Source organism: Chelmon rostratus, chromosome 17 (assembly GCF_017976325.1).
Source record: "Chelmon rostratus isolate fCheRos1 chromosome 17, fCheRos1.pri, whole genome shotgun sequence".
NCBI lineage: Eukaryota > Metazoa > Chordata > Actinopteri > Chaetodontiformes > Chaetodontidae > Chelmon > Chelmon rostratus.
In genome coordinates, this window is record NC_055674.1 from 20,787,812 (window position 1) to 20,807,624 (window position 19,813).

At 42.6% G+C, this 19,813-nt stretch overlaps 1 protein-coding gene across 1 annotated transcript in view; it reads left to right on the forward strand.

Moving 5' to 3' along the window:
- The first annotated feature begins 312 nt into the window (after positions 1-312).
- Positions 313-19,813, forward strand: part of LOC121621479 (histone deacetylase 5-like) — a 58,872-nt gene continuing 39,371 nt past the window's right edge. Inside the window, exons 1-2 of the mRNA XM_041957956.1 lie at positions 313-462; positions 13,121-13,273. Of these exons, the coding sequence (XP_041813890.1) occupies positions 13,252-13,273 (22 nt within the window). The 5' untranslated portion in view covers positions 313-462; positions 13,121-13,251. The remainder of the gene's footprint in view (positions 463-13,120; positions 13,274-19,813) is intronic.

Genomic DNA, 19,813 nt, shown 5'->3' on the forward strand with positions numbered 1-19,813 from the left:
GGGTCTGACAGTCAGCGGTTAGTTGAAGTCAGCAGCTCTGTTGTGTGTCCTGAGGCATCATATGGGGAGCAAACATGGGATAATAAGGTGAAAATGGCAAGCAGGACAAACTTAACTGTGTATCTGCCTGCCTGCCTGCCTATCTCTGCCATGTCTGTCTGCCTCCATTGGTTTCTATTGGGGCTATTTTTAGCCCCAGCAGACTGGTCACGTGGCAGGAGGAGGACGTCAATAATGTTGTTGTTGGTGGTGGGAGAGAGAGAGAGAGAGGGTGAGAGAGGCAGACTGTAAATATGGAGGAGGCGAAGCGCGTCCTGCTCGTTAAATTACACGTTTTCGTGTGAAAGAAGAGCGCGGAGGAGCTCTACGGGGGGGACACACCGAGCCGAGGCGGACACCGAAGCCGGGAGGAAGCGACCTCTGCGCCGATACGCGTTCCGAGAGGACCCGCCGACGTCCACGGTACCGTGGGGTGTATGAGGGAGCGTGTGCGTGCGTGTGTGCGTGACTGTACAAAGACAAACCTACCGACTGGCAGCTAAAGGGTTTCTGAAGAATGCCTCCGGACCAGGGGCTGAAATCGTGTGCTTGCTAAGTCATTGCCTAAGTCCACTTCTATACAGTCAACATGGTAGCTAACTTAGAAACACTTACCACAGTGCTGTAGCTAGCTAAAGGACACAAGTGACACCTGACAGACCCAGCGGCTAACAGCCGACAGGTAGCACTTCACAGCTGTGTGTGCTTTCACACAATAGTTGCTGGTGTGCCGGCAGTTACTGACCAACAGTTAACTTAAGAGCTAGCAGCTAACTGGGGCACAGGTAGCGGCTGACATGCAGAAGTTAAACAGCCCTCAGCTTCAGTATAAGCCTGAAGCTAACAGAGGACAGGAGCTGTTAACCCTGAACACTGATGGTTGGTGGCTGGAGGCCAACAGTGGCTATCAGTGTAGAACATCTATCCAAATAGCCTGGTAACACAATAGCTGCTAGCAAGTGAGTGTCAGAAACCATCCTCTGGAAGCTATAAGGAGGCTAGAAACCAATGTAGCACCATGTTATAATATATCTTGTCCAATGTACACTTACATTTGTGAATGAGGACCCTCATTTGGACCATATTTGTGCATTGTTCTCACATTTCTATTCTTGAAGGTGTCTGGCACTCTGCTGAGGCTTCCTCCAGCTGCGCTGTCAGTGAGGGCAACAACTTCTTCCCAATGATCAAGTTCACGCACAGCATGAAATATGGCAGCCTGTTACTTTTCGGCACTGTTTCCCATGTCATCAATGTCCGTTTAAGAATGAGGAAAAAGCTCAAAAGAGCAAAAACTGACTTTGCTGCTGCTCTGATGTCGTGTGTTTGAATGACAAAGAGTCCCAGAAAAGTGTGGTCCTGGAGATGATGCTTTTGTAGAGCTGACTGGACGGCAACATGGATGGCTTTTAATATTTAGTCTGTCATGTTTTTGTGCATTGGTTTATACTTCAGCCTGGTTAAAACGACGGACAGGCGCAGTTGCTGGACTATGATACCATTAGTCACAACTAAGCTATCTAGATAAACAAGCCCAAATTCTTTTACGTACAACGTGCGTGTTGTTGCAACTATCACCACTGCATTGTTTTCTGAAAGAAACATGGAAAAAATCAAGTAACATGTTTTTATTTTTATCTTCACTCAATAAAAATCTAATTTTGTAAGTGCCAGTGATTTTGATGAGATTGACAAATCCTCCTTTCTAACATAGGACCAGGAATCTATATGCCTCATACCTCCATCTCTGTCAGAGGTTTTGTGGTTTGTAATATGACAAGTTTACTGGGCTTTAGTCTTTTTTTTTTTGCATTTCCCCTTGCAATATTTGAATCTTGCTGCTAAGAAAAAGTGCTAATAATTCAGTTAAGTTATTGTTTATTAGTCAGTGTTAAACCTTTCGGTGGCCGCCCAGGGGATCCAAACCATAGAAATCTTTTCTACTAAATGATACTGAAAGCTGAGCATAGCCAGACTGTACAAAAGGAGTTTAAAGTCATCGCATTGATGCAGCTTGGTTCAGAGTGAAGAACATTAAGAGGAAACACAAATTGGGTCACCATAGATATCCACTGGTGTAAAAACACCTACAATCACATGTGATCACACGTGCAGGACTGATCTCGCGCTGAAAACAAAACGATCACGGCTGTAGCCTCATGCAAATGCTTATATCAGCTAGAAATATAAAGTAGGCTACCTTTATCTCCTGATGACAGTCTTCATTCTAACTGAGTTTCATTTAGGAAATTAGCAAATCACCACGGGTGAGTCATGGGCAATTTAGGCCTGGAACTAATGACTGTTTGATTATTTTCTTGATTTATTGACTGTTCGTTCTAAAACATGTCACAAAATGGTAAAACATGCCCATTACAACTTTTTTAAAAAACAAAGCAATTTCTTCAAATGTCTTGTTTTCTGTGACCAACAGTCCAAAACAAACAACATAATCCCATTTTATCTTGATGGGTTACCATCCTGCAATTAGTCCAGCTGAACATCACTTCACAGTACAGTTTGCATCCTCTGAATTGTCTTGTGCATTACTTTGATATTGGATTTGTTAGCTGTCCAAGCCATAAGTAGCATGCATTTTTATTAACCCTGAGTGTGGATGTGTCATAGGTGTATGCAAGTGTTAAAATTGACGTTGAACATGTGATGCCCAAGATGGTAGTTAAGAATTATGCTTCCAGAAGAGGTGGACTGCTGGACAGCAGTGTATGTTTATAAGAACAAAGAAGTGACTTGAACTTTTTACTTCCAAAACAAGTGACATGATGAATTGATTATTAAAATAGCCGATTAATGCTCTGTTGCCCGACAGAAAGGGACTTGGGGAATGTCCCAGCACATCCTGTGTCTCTGCCATCCTGAAAAATCTTTCAACATTTTACTTGCAACAGAAAGTGGGACATCCAGCGCTGCCTAACGCTGTTTAGAAAGCTTTCTGAGTGACGATTAGCGCTGTAGCTGTGGCTTCCCTGTGGAAATTGCGACCCACCCAAACTTGTAGGGTGTTGCTGTGGGCTGGTTGTGCTGACTCTGGTGGTGTCGCATTCACATGAGCCTCAGGATAGCTAGCTAGCTAGCTTGGGGAGCGAACAGACGACAACTTGGTGGGCATATTGTCACTTTGCTCTGCAGTAATTATTGAGCACACAGTGCCACGCCTCAAGGGCACTAACTTCTATATTCATACACGAGTGGTATGACATAGTCAGCGTAGATGCACCAACTTGTTCTGCTCTGGAGACGCAAGCTATAAATCAGTAATGCCGTCACATCAAAAAGTGGTACTATGTAGTAATACAACCCAGTACACAGCTAACACATCACAGACCACTTTAATTCCATCTCCATGCAGTACTTCTGCAATATGCACTACGAAAGTCTTGTCATGTCTCAGTGCTGTTTGGGACAAGTGAAGTCATCTACTTAGATATGTGGAGGCATTAACCTCCACATATCTAGGTAGATACTATAGGGAGATTGGTAGATAGTTGGATAGATATGATTTTTTTTTTATAGTTCTGGTAGCTGTTGTTGAAGTTTGTTCACAGCATCTTGCACTGTCACTGTCTCTGCTTTTTTCCATCCTGGCTCTCCTCACCCTGTAATCCTTTAATTCACCTTTGTCCTTCCTTCGTTAACTTTACATTTCCTTCCTTCCATTGCATCACAGTACTGAAAATAACATACACTCATGAATTATTGTTTTGTTGTGTCACAGTTGAGGAGGTCATGACCAGCTGTATCTGTGGGCCCAGAAATGTAGAAGCCTGAAGAACTGCCTGCTTAGGTGCTGCGTAGCAACCTTTAAAAAGAAAGGGTGCACCATCTTGAAACACTGTACTCAGTTCACATAATGCATCCACGGCCCCTCCTCCCTGAAGGACCTGACCCCCCCACATCATTCCAGCTGGTCGTAGTCTGGTTAGAAGCATGGTGGTGAGGGATTTGCAGCTCTATCATGCACAGGGGTCAGATCTTACAAGTCAAGGGTTACTCCATTAGTTACATAAGAGCTTTAAGGGCGATGCCGCTGACTTTTTCCTCCAGTGTCCAGATTTTATATGAGGCGTGTTCTGTTTCGCTCTGTGGCACTCTGTTCTGTTCTACCAGATGTAGATTTACCATAAACCTTGACGCAACTGCTGGGACGAACATACCCACTTGATTCCCAGTTCATTTGAGAAGATCGATTTTGTCCTGCCTTTGTGTGAAGGGACCACTTTATGGCCAGTATGGACAGATATTACAAATATTACAGCAACTAATAAGTCTTAAAATATCCAAATGATATGTGAGTATTGTACCCATCTTTTAATATAATGGATATTTTTATAACCAACATATCAAGCAGTGATATAAAAATAAGACAACAGTGAAAGAGGTCCCTCACAGTGATAAAGCATCAGATAATTATCACCTGCATATTCAGCTTTACAGAGCTTTACAGTGGGTTCCAGCTCATTGCCATTTTCGGCCACAGCATGCAGCTGTTTTCAGTGAGAAGGCTGTAAAAAGCACCAAACAGCAGACAGTCACAGTTAGCAATTAGCTTGTGAATATAGTGCAGCGTTTAAGCAGACGGACTGATTTTCCTCAGGAGTTGGCAGAGACCAAAAACAGAGCTAAAAGAGGGGGTGGATATTGGACTTAAATTCACCAGGTGATCAGAAGCACTGCTCTAAATGAATAATAAAGTTGCTAACAATGTAAAAATGTGTCAATGTTGCACTCAAAACATGTGTCCACTGCCCCAGGTAGCCAAGAAAAGCAATTATTGCTGTTTAAAGTGAGTTTAATAAAAATTAGCCAGTACTTAACAAAAAGTACTTAACAAACTTTCCTCCTCTGTGTGTCTGGCCACTCCTCACATTGACCTTGTGACTTCTTGTGGGGGTCCTGACCTTCAGTACCCTACATTACACCTGTGATGTGTCATGTGAAAATAGGTGGTTAATATCTGTAGAGTTGCAACTGATCATTGTTATTCTACATGTAACAGTAATCTTTAATGTATGCAGTCCACATGTCAGTCCTGAAAGGACAGTTAGTGTCTGTGTGTGTTGGAATACATGTATTTGTCTCCTTTCTCCTTGAGCCAGCTGGAGAGGGTGTGTGTGTGTGTGTGTGTGTGTGTGTGTGTGTGTGTGTGTGTGTGTGTGTGTGTGTGTGTGTGTGATGGAAAACCAGTGGAAACGGGAAAGAAATATAGACTACAAACAGATACTGTTAAGAGACAGACAGTCGGACTCTACATCCTGTTCTCTCACTCGCTCACACTTGCTGTTTGTTTAGGGAAGAGGTGCTCAGGTGAACCGTTACCACGGCAGCCAGCTCCGTGGTTGCCAGGCAGCACTTCCTGCTCCTCTCCAGAATGGGAGGGGCCAGGTATTTTAGGAAATGTTGGTGTGAAGAGGAGGAGGACGAGGCGGCAGAGAGAGGGAGGCAGAGTGAGAGAAAGAGAGAGAGAAAAATTGAAATTTCTTGATGCTTTGGCAACATTGAGACACATGACTCAAGTGTTAGCTTGTTCTATTTTCAAATTGACTTTTTCTTTCTTTCTGTCTTTCTTTCTCTGGTGTGTATGTGTTGGTCTGCATGTCATTAGGTTAATGGAGCAGTTGGCCAGCAGGTTAGTCTGTCACAGCTAGTTAGCTCCATAACCTAAGTACACACACACAGGGACACACACACAAACGTGCACTCACCCACAGCATTTCATCCCATTATCTAGGCCCTGACACTGTTACCACGGCACCCAGCCCAGTTGCTGGACTTCCTGTGAGTCCTTTCGAAAGTTGGCAGAGTTGGTAAAGTGCCACATTCTGTAAAGGCAGTCAGAAATAGGCAAGACCATTTGTACACAGGCTTATTAATTATAGGAACTTAATTGAAATTAAAATTTTGCTTTTGTAAGTTTTCATTGTGCGTTACCAATTCAAAAGTTTTGAACTGTCGGGCTGCGACTGATGATCATGTACATTATTGCTAAATCTGGTGATTACTTTCACATTACATCAATTGATTGTTTGGTCTGTGTGATGTCAGGAAATATCTAAAAATGCTTGTCTCAATATCCTAAAGATTACCATAAAACTGTGATATAAACCACAGAAAAGCAGGAAATCTTTTGCAATCAAGATGGTTGAACCAATGACTGGCATTTAAATAAAAAACAGAATGAAAAAAGCTACCAATTTATTTAGTGCTGTTCAACTTATCAATCAGTCAGTCAACTATTTAATTGTTTTCAGCTATAAAAAACCCCATTTACACCTGGTATTGAGATGGGATCTGGATCCAGATCTGTTATTTGAATGATAACCAATCGTCTGAATGCGTCTGAGTAATTTGAGGTGGCCCCAGACTCCCTCAAAAAATCACAGTTTTGTGAGTTAATGAGTTAGTGGTAACTTAATAAACTTAATGAAACTCTGTCACACACACACACACAATCATCAGTAATTCGAGGTATGACCAGATGTGGTCTGGCAGATCCATCACATTCAAAACGTGGCATATTTACACTATTGCTTAAACATACATTTTCTTTATCTGGATACTGTGTCCAGATACAGACTACATTTTAAAAACCAAGTGTAAATGGGATCAACCAGACTGTCCCTCTGTCTGTCTTTTTGAACTAAATGCACCTGTAGCCTGTTAAAAATAGCCATTGTCAAAACAAAAGCTTATAGTCATCTGACTTAATGAAGAGCAAGAGAGCTATGGATGTAAAGCTGAAACAATTAGTCAGTTCATTGATCAGTGGATTGAGAGAAAATCAATCTGCAGATAGCTGAATAGGTTAACAATCAATAATTAATCAGCAACAATTAAATACAAAACACACCTTTTTTCTCAATTTAAGTTTTGTATAAACAGCTGAAGTGACACATTAGTTTTGTTCATGAACATGCTCGGGTTTGAGGATCGGGTTTGTTGCAGAGGAAGTTTTTGACTTCAGTTTCAGCGCTGTTGAGTGCATTTGAAAAATACCGGTCTCCAAAGAGTAGTACCATGGCTGTGGCGACGCTGTCCTCCAGCAGAGTCCTGGCTCCCTGTTCATTAGAGGCCGTATTCCTCCGTCTCCACCTCCGCTGGACATAACGTGACTCAATTCATCCGCTGCAGTGGCCACGCAAATGGCTCTGCTGCTGCCGGTTGGAGCAGATTAGCATAGGCAAGTAGTCTCTTTCCTGAAGTGACAAATCCAAGGTGTTTGTGGCGAGGGCCTGACATTGATGCAATCACTGCTGGTGATGACACCATGTGCACACAAATAATATTTGTATAATATGTATGAGTTACCTTAAGTTACAGTGGCAGTTCTGCAGTTCTGATTAAGCCAACAAATGGTTTCAATTAAATTCAGAGGATAAAGACAATCTCTATGTGTTGGAGCTTGTGACGTCTCACCAGACATAATTGTAGTGGCACGGAGTCCTTCCCAGACTGGTGCTGTATCCTCCCCAGTGCTGGTCCAATGCTCTTTCAATCATCTTGTAGACTGCGTTCCATCTTGTATTAGCCGGCGAGCTGGTAGCTGGTACGGTCATTCGTTGCTGCCTCACCAGTTTCCCAGCTGCAGCAATGACCCAGTACACATAACTGGCAAATCCATTGGTGGCACAGAATGCCTGTTTATGCTGTTTGCTGCCACAGTATCTTTTGCTTTCTCTTGTATACAGGTTGTCACTTGACTAGCTAGCCCCCATGTCCGCACCGCCTCGTTCAATTTTTCAGCTAGGTTTTCTGCTCTGCGTCTGACTGGTATGGCATCGCCTGCAGGACCACAGATTTCAAAGGCTAGTCTTCATCGATGTGGTGGAATGTACCTGCGATGTAACTCGCCGCAGTTAGCGCAGTCCAGCAGTCGGTCATTAAGGCCACCTTGTTGGCTGACTGCAACTCCTCCTTAAGTTTGTCTTTCTTTTCTTTGTACTGACTCTCCACATGACTAGTAATTGTACCTCTTGAGAGGATGCGATAGCCTGGTTCGATGTAGTTAAGTTGCTCAGGAGCTCCATCACCATCCACCATGTTTATAGGCATCACGTCCTCTTTCACCATAAAGTATAGACTAGTTGCTGCCTCTGCATGCACATCACTACAGCCCATAGACAGTACAAAACATGGCCGTCGTCTCTATGATGTTACCCACAGGTCTCTGAAGAGCTGTTGAAAAGGTTGGTGACAGTGGCTCTGGCTGTAACTATATTGGCATTGCCTGACTCTGCCAAACTCCCAGCTAATCCAAAAATGGGCTAAGAGGTGGAGCGTGGATGGAGCCTGGTTGCCAATTATCAAAGCCTTATAAAGTAATAAAAAAATTACTCCCAGTACAATTGTTGTGAACCACGAAATTAGCTATAGAGAGGCTGTAAACGAGTTCATTTCTGCCATAAAATTCGGGATGACTCACTTTTGGAGCCACCCTCAAGTGGTCATTCGAGGAACTGCAGTCTTTAGTCACCAGCCCTGTAGCTTGGTGCTTGCTACAGTCTCTTCTAGCTAACACAAACCTGACAGCTTGCTTGGAGGACAGTGTTCCACTTTCGACTTGCACAGTGATCGTCGGCTGCTGACTTTTCAGATGCTACAACAATGCCGTACCAGAGTCGGATTTCAGAATGGTGTCGCAGTATTTACATTGGGCATTGTTCTCTTTTACGGTGTAATGCTTCCCCACAGGACTACGCTTGGCTCTTTTCATCTCGCCTCTCCATTTCCCACTGACCACTTCTTCCTGTGGTGTGCCTGTACATGCCATAGCTTTCTTGGCTTTCATTAAGTCAAAGGAGAAGCTCCTCTTGTGGTAGAAAAGTTATTACATGCGAGCTCTGGAGAAATGCTACACAAAACATACATTTTCAGTTAATACATTTTCAATCAGTTAAACTCTTAAGGGCAATTAATTGATCAATGGTCAGTCATTAACATCCCTAGTTTTGGACTGTTGGTCAGATGAGCCATTTCCCAACATCACGCTACAGACAGTGTTGATTCTGCAGACTTTTTTGCCAGCCCTCCTGTTCAGGCTTCAGTACATGGCCACCTCGACCACAGGGACAATGTTCCTGGTGAGAACCTTTGTTTGTTTTTGTCTTTGTTTTGTTGTTGTTGTTGCTATCAACTCATTTTAGAGATGTTGTCACTTCAGCTAGCGTATAGTGAACATTTGCCAGCAGAGATGCAGCTGCACCAGCGTGGGAATGCTCAGTGTTAAGCCGGCTTCTTCATGTACTGTAGGATTTCAGCATTTTAAAACAGTGATTAGTACTTCACTGTTCACTTCACTTTTTTAGCATCTACTACCATTGCTGCTCATCTCACTCTCAGGTCACAAAATTCGTTGGTCTGTCACACAAACTGTAGAGTTTCTGCCCTCTCAGACATCTTTGAGTTGGAGTTATTTTAGCCTTAAGTAACTTGCAAATGTTAAAATGTAAGCTTAATAAGATTAGGTATAAGATGATAATAATAAGAAAAGGGATTCGAAAGGATTCAGATTCAGTAAGTCGATTTGAGAGTGAATTTGATTTGATAGTGACCTCCAGTGCACATACACTGAGAATGTAACTCTTTGCAGTCGTACAGGAGATGTCTTCTCCAGCTGTTAAACTTTGAGTCATATTCATAGATTATGGATTTTTCTATGAGCAGTTGGAGTAGAAGCAATTTTAACATTTGTTTACTAGGTAACTAAACTTGATCCTATATTAGACACAATTTTTGCCTTTAAGTTTTTTAAGCAAAGTATTTTTATATGTCCTAAAACATGTATTTAACAAAACTAGTGATGTGCAATGTAATCATTACCAAATGTTTGTATGGTGCTAATATACTGGCCATCTAAACCTAGTGGCAATTTGTTTGGGTCCTGGTCATTTTGAGGATATTCTGTGCTGATTTATATTGAAGGAGGACACAGTTTTGCTCTGTATTTTACTTAAAGGTGTTTTTTAATGTCCACCCTATTACATTACAGTACAGGAGTTGGACATATTTTACAACTAGAAACCCCACTGCCGACAACTAAAGTGTTGAAATGTACCACAGTGTTGAATTACAGTGTCAAAACAAACAAACTAATTGCATTTTATGTTTTATTTTAATTTTTATTGCAGGGCTGTTGTATTGGATTGCATAAGATTGTACATGCGTGCTCTATAACCTTTGTATACCAGTTAACTTTAACCTTAAAACGTAATGCGTACTTGTAAACTTGCTTGATCGGCATGCAAATGAACTTAAGGTACATGTTTGACCAGTTTCCCTATTAACCAGTTCAGTGTACAGTACTTGTTTACCAGTTATGCAAACATGTGAATCATTAAAGTGCACATGTAAACCAGTTAAGATTAGTTCAGCTGCAGTTTGAAGCCAACAAACATTGGGTCGAGGTGACATGGAGAGGATGTTGATTATGATGATGATGATGATGAATCCACCTACAGTGAGGTGCCCCCTCCTTCAGTGAAGAGCATTAAATGACTGGGATCTGTGTTTGGGCTCAGAGCCAGCAGACCTCAGACAGACCTGCTGTTGCTGCTGTGAGTCTGTGTGTGCCTGTATGCGTGTGGTGTGAAGAACAAATGAGTGTGTTTGTGTGGAAACACAGGGTGGGTTGAGGGGAATCCGAGCTAACCGTGTTCCTATAAATCACATTACAGCCTGTGAGACACAGGAACACACATCCACACACACACTCTGACATTCATTCAAGACAATCATTCCGGATGTTGAAATCCATGACCTTTTTCTGTGTATCCTGTTCCTCTCTCTCTCTCTCTCACACACACACACTCCCGTACTGATACAGTGTGCTTTACAGGACCAGTAGGTGGCAGCAGAGGACCGGGGAGCCGCAGTAAGCAACAGGCTGCAGCTTGTTTCCTTAATATGATGTAACTCCTGTTCAGGACACAACACACGGAGAGTGAAAAAAAAGTGGAATTGAATACAATTTGTAAAGGAAAAGGAAATTTACAGGTAAAGAACTACATGTACAAGCTATACATTATAATAGCTTAAACTATATATGTGAAAGAGACCAAAAAATCCAGTAGTGTAAATCAAGCAGTCATGATGTGTGTACTATACATCATGCAGTGTAGGTATAGGTTTAGATATGAATAATAAATCCAATATGCATGAAGATATATTTAAGTCTATAGTGTTACACATACTGTACAGGTAGTGTACACACTTTGCAATAATAATAATAATACAATACTATGACATATGTAACTACTCTAACCATTCTCCTATGATAATATTTGCTGGTTTTCTCTGTTTTCTGTCATTGGAAGCTGGTTATCTTTGTGTTTTTGGACTGTTCATCTGACAAAACAAGACATTTGCAAATGGCTCTCTGAACTCTGGGAAATTGATAGAACTGATAAATATACTGAGGCTAGTTTTATTTAAGTAACATATTCAAGAACATGAACTGCATGTCTGTAGTCCATTACAGCTGCTCATATGAGAAATGACACACACAAACCCCTCAAGATATACGATGGCCAGGATTAAAAACGTAAAGCTGAAGTTGAATAGACCTTTTTCACCGCAGACATTCTGACCTGTCAAACACAGGTGGAACTAACAACAACAACAACACCAACTGCCTCATTTCAGTGCACTAATTGCTGAGACAGTGTCTTCATTAATGTAATTAGTTCCACCTGTGCTTTTCAGCTGTGACGCGTCGAAACGTCTTCATTTGGAGAGAGTAAAGAAACAAATGTGTGCTTAACCCGGAGGCCTGAACAATTTAGGCTCGCAAGATGTAAAGTTGGACAGACTGAAAAGAGATGAGAGCGTGTGGATATGGTCTTATATGTTTGACCAAAAGCCTTCGCTGACTACAGGAAGCTATCTGACTCACCCACAGACTTCTGGCCTTTCCTTGAGCACATTTCTTCCTCTATCGTTTCCTTGTGCGACAGCAAAACAACAGTACGCACAGTGGAGACGCCACCAGGAAATGCATTTCGGTGGAAACACAGCGTGGCTCCATAACAGTACTGCACACTGGCTTTATAAACTTTTCACTAATATGTCCACTTGTAGGAATGTACAGCTTTTGCACATGCGGTTGATAGTGGTGGCAGATTCAGATAAAAGCCGGCTTCTCACCTCTACCTGACGGCTGTTGATTTTGCGGCTGAAATGACAAGCTAGCTGATCAAGCTAACGTCAGCGCTGCCAGGAGGTTGAAAACACTGTATTTGGCTGATTTTTAATCTTTCCAGCTCATTTTATAAACAAAACCCCTGTTTCAGATTTTGACATATGATATCATACTAAAAAAAAACAGGCTGAAGTTGGACGTCAGAGGCAAACACTCATCTTCCTCATCATGATTCACGTAGACGCAGATATAGAGACGCCATTGTTCTCATAGCGCAGTGTAGAGCTTCACTCTTAGTTTCACTCTTAGTAATATGAGTGCCATGACTTTGATTTTGTTAGCATGCATACTTGGACAAACAGAGGTTGGATTTATGCTTGTTTGTATTTCGAACAGCGTGTTTGAACTGGTTGGATTGGGAGTTCTGGAGTGTAAACTTGCCCTTCCATTGAAAAGAAGGACAGAGCTTCTAGCATTAGCCTGAACTCTGACCTATCATCTTTGGCTAACTTCCACTCAGTAGGAAAATACTGCAACATGCTATGATGAGCTGTTTTTCACTGTAACCTGAACCAAAAATGAAATGTTTGTTGGAAGTTAGCTGAGTTAGGTCACTACTGTACTTAGTAAGCTAGTTAGCTGCTGACGTTAGCAGTGCTAATGCTTGTGGCACATGTCGGAACAGACAACCGCACTAATCCATTTCTTTGGTTCTATGGTTTTTGAAAGGCTAAAATTTAATGTAGCCCACTGCCCAAACTTTAGCATTTCAACATGGGAACAAATCTAAAGCTTGACAGACTTGCTGTCTGGATAGTTGATGTTTGGGGTTTCGCAAACAGTCGACTGTTGTGTGAAGAAAGGCAGAAAAAAAACCCAAAACAGGTGAATAGCAAATTCTGAGAAACATCATATTCTCTTTCGCAGAAAAGCTGACATTGAGAAGGAAGTCTGATTCATCTGTGCGCCCATTGTCTGCCCCCCGACACATGGCCGACTCCGAGGACCCACTTTAACTCAGTGGAAGGATTGGAGAAGGAAGTCCAGGTTCAACCTTCATGAATTCATCACACGTCTCAGGTCAGTCTTCCATCTCAAAGAGCTGCTGTGGTTGACACTGGTGAAACCGGAGTGAGACGGGTGCTCTTGTGGCTTGTACTGGTTTAGTAAATGAAATGGTGTCTGACTGGCTGGTGTTGATGAGAGTGCTGTAGGTGGTTGCCAGATCATTGGGAACTGGCCTGTCCTGGCAAATGTCTGTTTTGTTCTTCTGTTTTAGCTCATTTTATAAAGAGATACTGTTATCTTGTAAGCACAAGAATTAATTGTTTTGACTGGGGGGTGTAACAATACAGCGTACCATTCTTTTACATGATTTCTGTATTTATTGTGTCGAGGTTTTCCTCGCCTGGTTGCATCCATATGAGCAATGCAAGCTTTATCCATTTTTCTCAGAGTTGGATTACCTCAGTTGTGTGGTCTGTTGTTACACTTGTCAGGCCAGTCAATTATAGTAAGGGAACTTTATTGAGCTAGCGGCTCAGTTTACTGACTGGGGGAAAATAGTCTGAGGAGGGCTGGAATATTTGAAGCTTTCTAGCGGCTGATGCATCTGAGGTCAATAACAGAATCAGTCATATCATCATACTGTATGTTGCTTCTCTCTGCTGCCCTTCAGTGACATGATGGTAATGATATGGTTGAATGTCACTCACACAACAGTTTCGTTTGATGTGCTCTCAAGCCTGTACTATGTGATGTATATTTTTCTCTTTATTGTTTACAGCAGTGTCAGTCAAACAATGTGGTATACAATATGTGTGAACATGTTCATGACCGATGAGTCTTTCCTTTTTTTAACAGAATTATGAACATATTGGACAAGCAGCTTAGTCACAAATATGGCTTATTTTCAGCCATTGTTAGCGTGTGTGTCAGCAATTATGCTATGGATTGCCATGATATTACCATGGTATGGCCGTTCATATCCTTCCTCAGGATGAATTGTAATAGCTTTGATGATCCTCTGACTTCACCTTTGACGCCATCGTCAGGTCGAAATTGTAATTGATTTATGACCAAATATGTGCAAAATTAAAACATTCACACACTCACAACACAATAAAATTACATTCCCATTAGGCTCAACTTTACTTTGTGTTCACTGCTAATTAGCTAATGCTAGCATGCTAACACACTAAAATACATTATGCCTGCTAAACATCAGCATGATAGTTTTGGCTGTGTCGGAAGTCATTCCCTTGTTCGCTCATTCACTGCTACCTAGGAAAGAGAAAATCGATTTTTTTTCCATTTTCTAGCCTTATTTTCTTTGCAACAATAGAATCAAAAGCAGTATTTTAGCCATGCTCGCTGCTCTGCGAGGCTGTACGTAGGCATTGAAGGATGGGTACTGAACTTTGATACTTTTATGGCATTGATTTAATTGGTTTGATACTATCAAGTATCCAAAAATGTCTTGTTTTTCGGTACTAAATTTATAAACCTAAGGAGTTGTCTGCACAGATAACTGAGTGAAGTGTTCTGCCTGCCTGATTTTGTTGACTGGCTCAGATTTTGCTGATTACATAATTTTTCAGTGATATTTGTTTATTGGTTTCTTTTTTTCTGTCTGTTTTAATTCTGTTTCTTGCTTATACACGATGGGAGTCTGCACAGGGTGTTTTATTTTGAAAATTTACCCAATTCTCTATGCCGTTTTCTGTGTTGATTTCCTGCCTGGCTCGATCTGCTCGAGGCAGCTCGAGGCAGCGTCTGTCAAAAATAGACCAGTATTCACGCCGGAGCAGAGACTGCTTCAGGGACGCCTGGTGGAATTGCGAGCCTTGCCTAGATTGGCTTCGATCAGCGATGGCGGCCACATTGCAGGCGGAACGCTGCGCCGCTCAGCCATGCCTGGTGGAATTTAGGGGTCACTCTGCCACTATTTCCCAATACCACAAATGTCACAAATGTAACATGATGATCGTGCGAGGGAAAAGGTCAAAGGTGATCACCAAGTTCAGTAGGATTCATCCATCTGAAGACTGTGTGCATGTCTGTACAAAACTCCAATCCATCCAGTGGTTGTTTGAGGAATTACAGTTTGGACCAAAGTAGCTGAGCAGCAGATTGACCGACATTTCCATCCTTACAGCCACTTTGCTAGTATGGCTAAACACCAGAAACAGTGAAGGAAAAGAATGAATCCATTAAAAAAAACATGAAGCATGGATGGTTTGTAACAGCTTAGAGTTGCATGATGTTACGGCACACATCAATGTTCTATCGTCATGCTTTTAACCCTTAGTTAGGACAAATCATCGTAAAAGCAGCAGACCGAGATCTGAGATTATTTGGGAGGGTTCTCACATAGAACAGCATGCCAGAACCAGTAGTCCTAAAACATGGAGGTGCGTCCCTGCTGAGGGCTGCCGTGCTTTTAGCTTTTGACTCCTCCGTGATACAAATCTGTGTCTGGATATATTTTAAATGGATAAACTGGTGTGAGAGCTTCTGTTGAAGCATGCAGGTATTGTTCCGTATTATTTTCCAACATATAAAGTACATGTTACTCACTGTATTCTTTTGTGTGTTGACAATCAGTGGATGGCAGATTAATTGGATTAATTGGGTAGCACACAGTCAAGACACCTGAGGTTTTTTTTTTGACACCTTTGCCTCAGACTGAGTGACTAGTTGACTGACTGACTGTAATTTGGTTGTCATGGATACAGATATAGTACATAACACACACACACACACACACACACACACAGACAGCAGTATGACTCCAGGGGTTGATGCGCCTCAAATAGAAACGCAGAGATGAGTCATCCACTGAGCTACTGCAGTAGGCACACACACACACACACACACACACACACACACACACACACACACACACACACACACACACACACACACACCTTTAACAGATGTGTTTAGTATGTGAGACCATTGAGATGTCAGACATGTTGCCTGGTCAGTCGCATCTCTTTCTGACTCTCTTGCTGCCACAGTGATTTGAAACGAGGATGTGAGGTGACAGAACACGTCTTTAATAAATACTCACAGTACTGGATCACAGAAAAACAATGCAGCAGCTTCAGTAAATGTGAAACAATGCAGGACATTACATATTAGTTTTCAGTATTTACATTTTCTCCTCTTTCTATGTATTTAGTCTCTCTGCTTGTGAGTCATATTGAGGCAGCCCTAAATCTGCTTGAGGACACACAGAGCTGTTTACACAGGAGGTGAGGATGATGAGGGCGACGAAGGTGATGAGGAGGAGGTGGGAAAAGGTGATGATAAAATGATTCAATGAAATATTATTATTCCTGGAAAGGAAACCGTCATCACAGCAGCAGCCATCAGCCGGGGATGAGAAGCTGATGAATGCAGAGGAGTCAGAATCATCCACCTTATTGAAATTGCATTGTATTAATTCATCATGCATTGTACTGCGGCCATTCAGGACTTTTTTTTAATGTATTAGCATTGGTTGCATAAAGCCTGATTCATTCTGATCCTTTGTTTTTTGTAATCCATGCACTCCAGCAGTCGGCGACATCCCTTTGCGCTCTGTTAAAACACTGGAACCTGCTCCTTAAAGCACAGCCTCACTTAGGACTGAGCTGCTGAATGGAACAAACAACCACTATAAATAGCAGCCAGCAGTTTCAATTAATAATATCCACACTGACAGCAAAGTGAGAAAAGTGAGCAGTGCAGTTTTTGGTCATAGAGCAACATTTTCGTGTATGTCCACGGCAATTCCCGGGTGTGACACACCTCTAAAACGCTACTGCTCGAAAATCTGGAATGTGAAAACAACACTTTGTGGTATTTTATGCAGATTTTATGTGTTGGACTATTTCTTGGCCTGGCCTTGAGATTTTGAGATCTTGAGTTTTTTTGCTGTTTTTTTTACACAAATATAACACGATCTGTAATGAGTTAGTTAGTGAGCCTCAGAGGGGCTAGCAGGTGGATTTGGTTACCTTTGGACACAGCCAAGATAGCTGTATCCCCCCCTGTTTTTCAGTCTTTATGGCAAGCTAAGTGGCTGCTGGCTGTAGCTTCATATTTACATACATACAGTACAGAGTGGTATCAAGAGAGACAGCTGAGAGCTGAGAGCTGGTCCTAAGCAACAAAGCAAGTAAGCGTATTTCACAAAATATTCCCGAAAGACAGTTTTTTTTCCTGTTCTGCTTCGTGCCAAAGAGGTCTAACCCTTTCTAGTGTTTTGAGTTTGTTGGAAGTGCTGATTGTTGACCAGAACGTATGCCATGTGTACAGTGTATAGAGTTGTCAGCCTGCCTGTTAGTATTGCATAATAAGATAATGTCTCTCACTTCAGTATCTCTGTTTGTATTAGGCCATTGTTTGCAGCGTTAATGAGTAGTGACTGATTTATGGCCATATTGGATTTCCAGCCTTTATCTGAATCCATTAGATTGATGAACAACAGACATTACTGTTTGTTTTTTCCTGTAAGTGGTGTCTTAGTTGATAGTCCATTCAGTTTGGTATATTCTAACATATGGGGCTGGGTAGCCAACGTCAGTACTTTTTGGTACCAATTAAAACGTGTCCATAGAAGTTGGTATATAAAACTGTCACATACTGAAAGCTGATATGGAATTATATTCTGACAAATACTGGATTTCTGAGGTAATACTGATAGTGATATTTGAAAGTTAAAAAAATCTTACAACATGTTGACCAATACATTTTTTAAATGTAGGCAATCTTAATTTTCAAATACAACATAAAATCTTATAGATTCTTTGTTTTTTTTTTAATTGTGAACAAATAAACTTTTACACTAATATTGGCTGATTTATCATGTTTACCATTCATTAGATCATTAGTTTAGCATGTTAGCATGCTAACTTTGCTAGTTAGAATAAGGTACGGCTGAGTCTGGTGGGAATATCATTAATTTTGTTGGACAGTATTATTGAAAAAATGACGTTCAGGATCGCCGCCAAGCTCAGGATTCGTCCACTGGGGACCCACAAAATTTGGTGTTAATCAATCAGGTAGATGTTGACATATTCAATGGATGAGTGAAAACTGTGACCTGCTGGTGGTGCTGGATCACCAAATCCATCGAAGAGTTGTTGAGACATTTCAGTCTGAACCGGCGTGGTGGGCCGACCGATTCGGCCGACATTACCGTCCCTAGCGCCACAAGGCTGGCACGGTGAATAAAAAGTGGAACAGCTTCACCGTGTTGAACACACAATGCACACGGACAGGACAAGGCAGCGGCATGAGCAGTCTGCAGACTGCATCAACAGAAAATCAGAGGAGGAAGAGGTCACAGTCCCACCCACGCCATCTGATTGACAGGTGATCTCTGGACAGTGCAGTGCAGAAACATGACAGCGCCGATCGCCTCCCCCTCCCCCCACAGCCCCCCTCCACCCCACCCCAGAGCTGTAGGCTTACTGCTCTCTCTGTCTATTTTTATCTCTAGCTCCTCCTCCTCCCTGGCAGGCTATTTTCAGCTATAGTCCCTCCATCAACCCCCCATCTCCTGTGTTAGTAAATGCTTCTCTTCTCCTCTCGTCTCTCCCCTTCCTGGTCTTTAATCTTTAAAAAAGTCAGTCAATCTAACACCAGAGACACGCAGCAAAAAAAGGAACGAATGGAGGCGAACGGAGGGATGGATGGTGAAGGAGTGTCCGTGTTCCCTCTCTTTCTCCCGTTCTGTATGTTGTGACGCTGAAACGAAAGAAGCTGTTGTTGACTTTCTCTTCATCCGTCTAACTTCCTTTCCACCCAGTGATCTACTTTCAGCCTCTCGCTTCTGCTCTCCCTCCTCCCTCCGTCTCCTCTCTCCCTCTCTCAACGTTCATTCAGCAGCTCAAAGAGCGTCACAGACACACTCCCGCGTACACACACACACACACACACACACACACCAGTGACTCTCAGACAGTGAATATTAGCCGTCTGACCAGCAGCTGTTTCTAGTCGCTGTGCACAGCTCGGCTCTGCAGCAGCCTGCCCGTTTTTTCGAGCGAGGGATAAGAGGACGGCGTGCGAGCTCTGGCTGCTCATTTTTCTGGGAGGATTCTAACTCGCCGCTGGTCTTCTCCAGCCCAGCCTTTCCTCTCCTCGCATTTCCTCTGTTTTTTTTATTATGCCGCTCTGTCCCTCTCTCTCCTTCCTTCCATTTCCCTCTCTCTGTCATTCTCTCAGCGCTTCGTTCTAATTTTGGAAGCATGGAACCTCGGGGAGCGCTCTCCCAAAGCTATTTACGTCCTCGCCTCTCCTCCTCTCCTCCTCCTCCACCTCCTCCTCCTCTCCTCTCCCTCTCGTCGCCCAGGAGGAGAGCAGCATGAGGATCCTTTGATGCACCCGAGCAGGGGAATTCAGCTTCTCCTCGTCTCTGTATTTTTGTTGTGTTGTTAGCTGCGGGAAGCGGCGGAGAGGCTGCAGCAGCACCGCTTTCCAGCCGATGCCTTCCATCACTTCTCACCCAATGGAAATGCCCAGTTTTACGGGCTACAAACAGCGATGAGTTTTCATTGATTCCTTCCTGTTCTTGGTTTCGCTTGTTCAATTTGGAGAGAGCGTTCAGTGCACCAGAGGACGCAA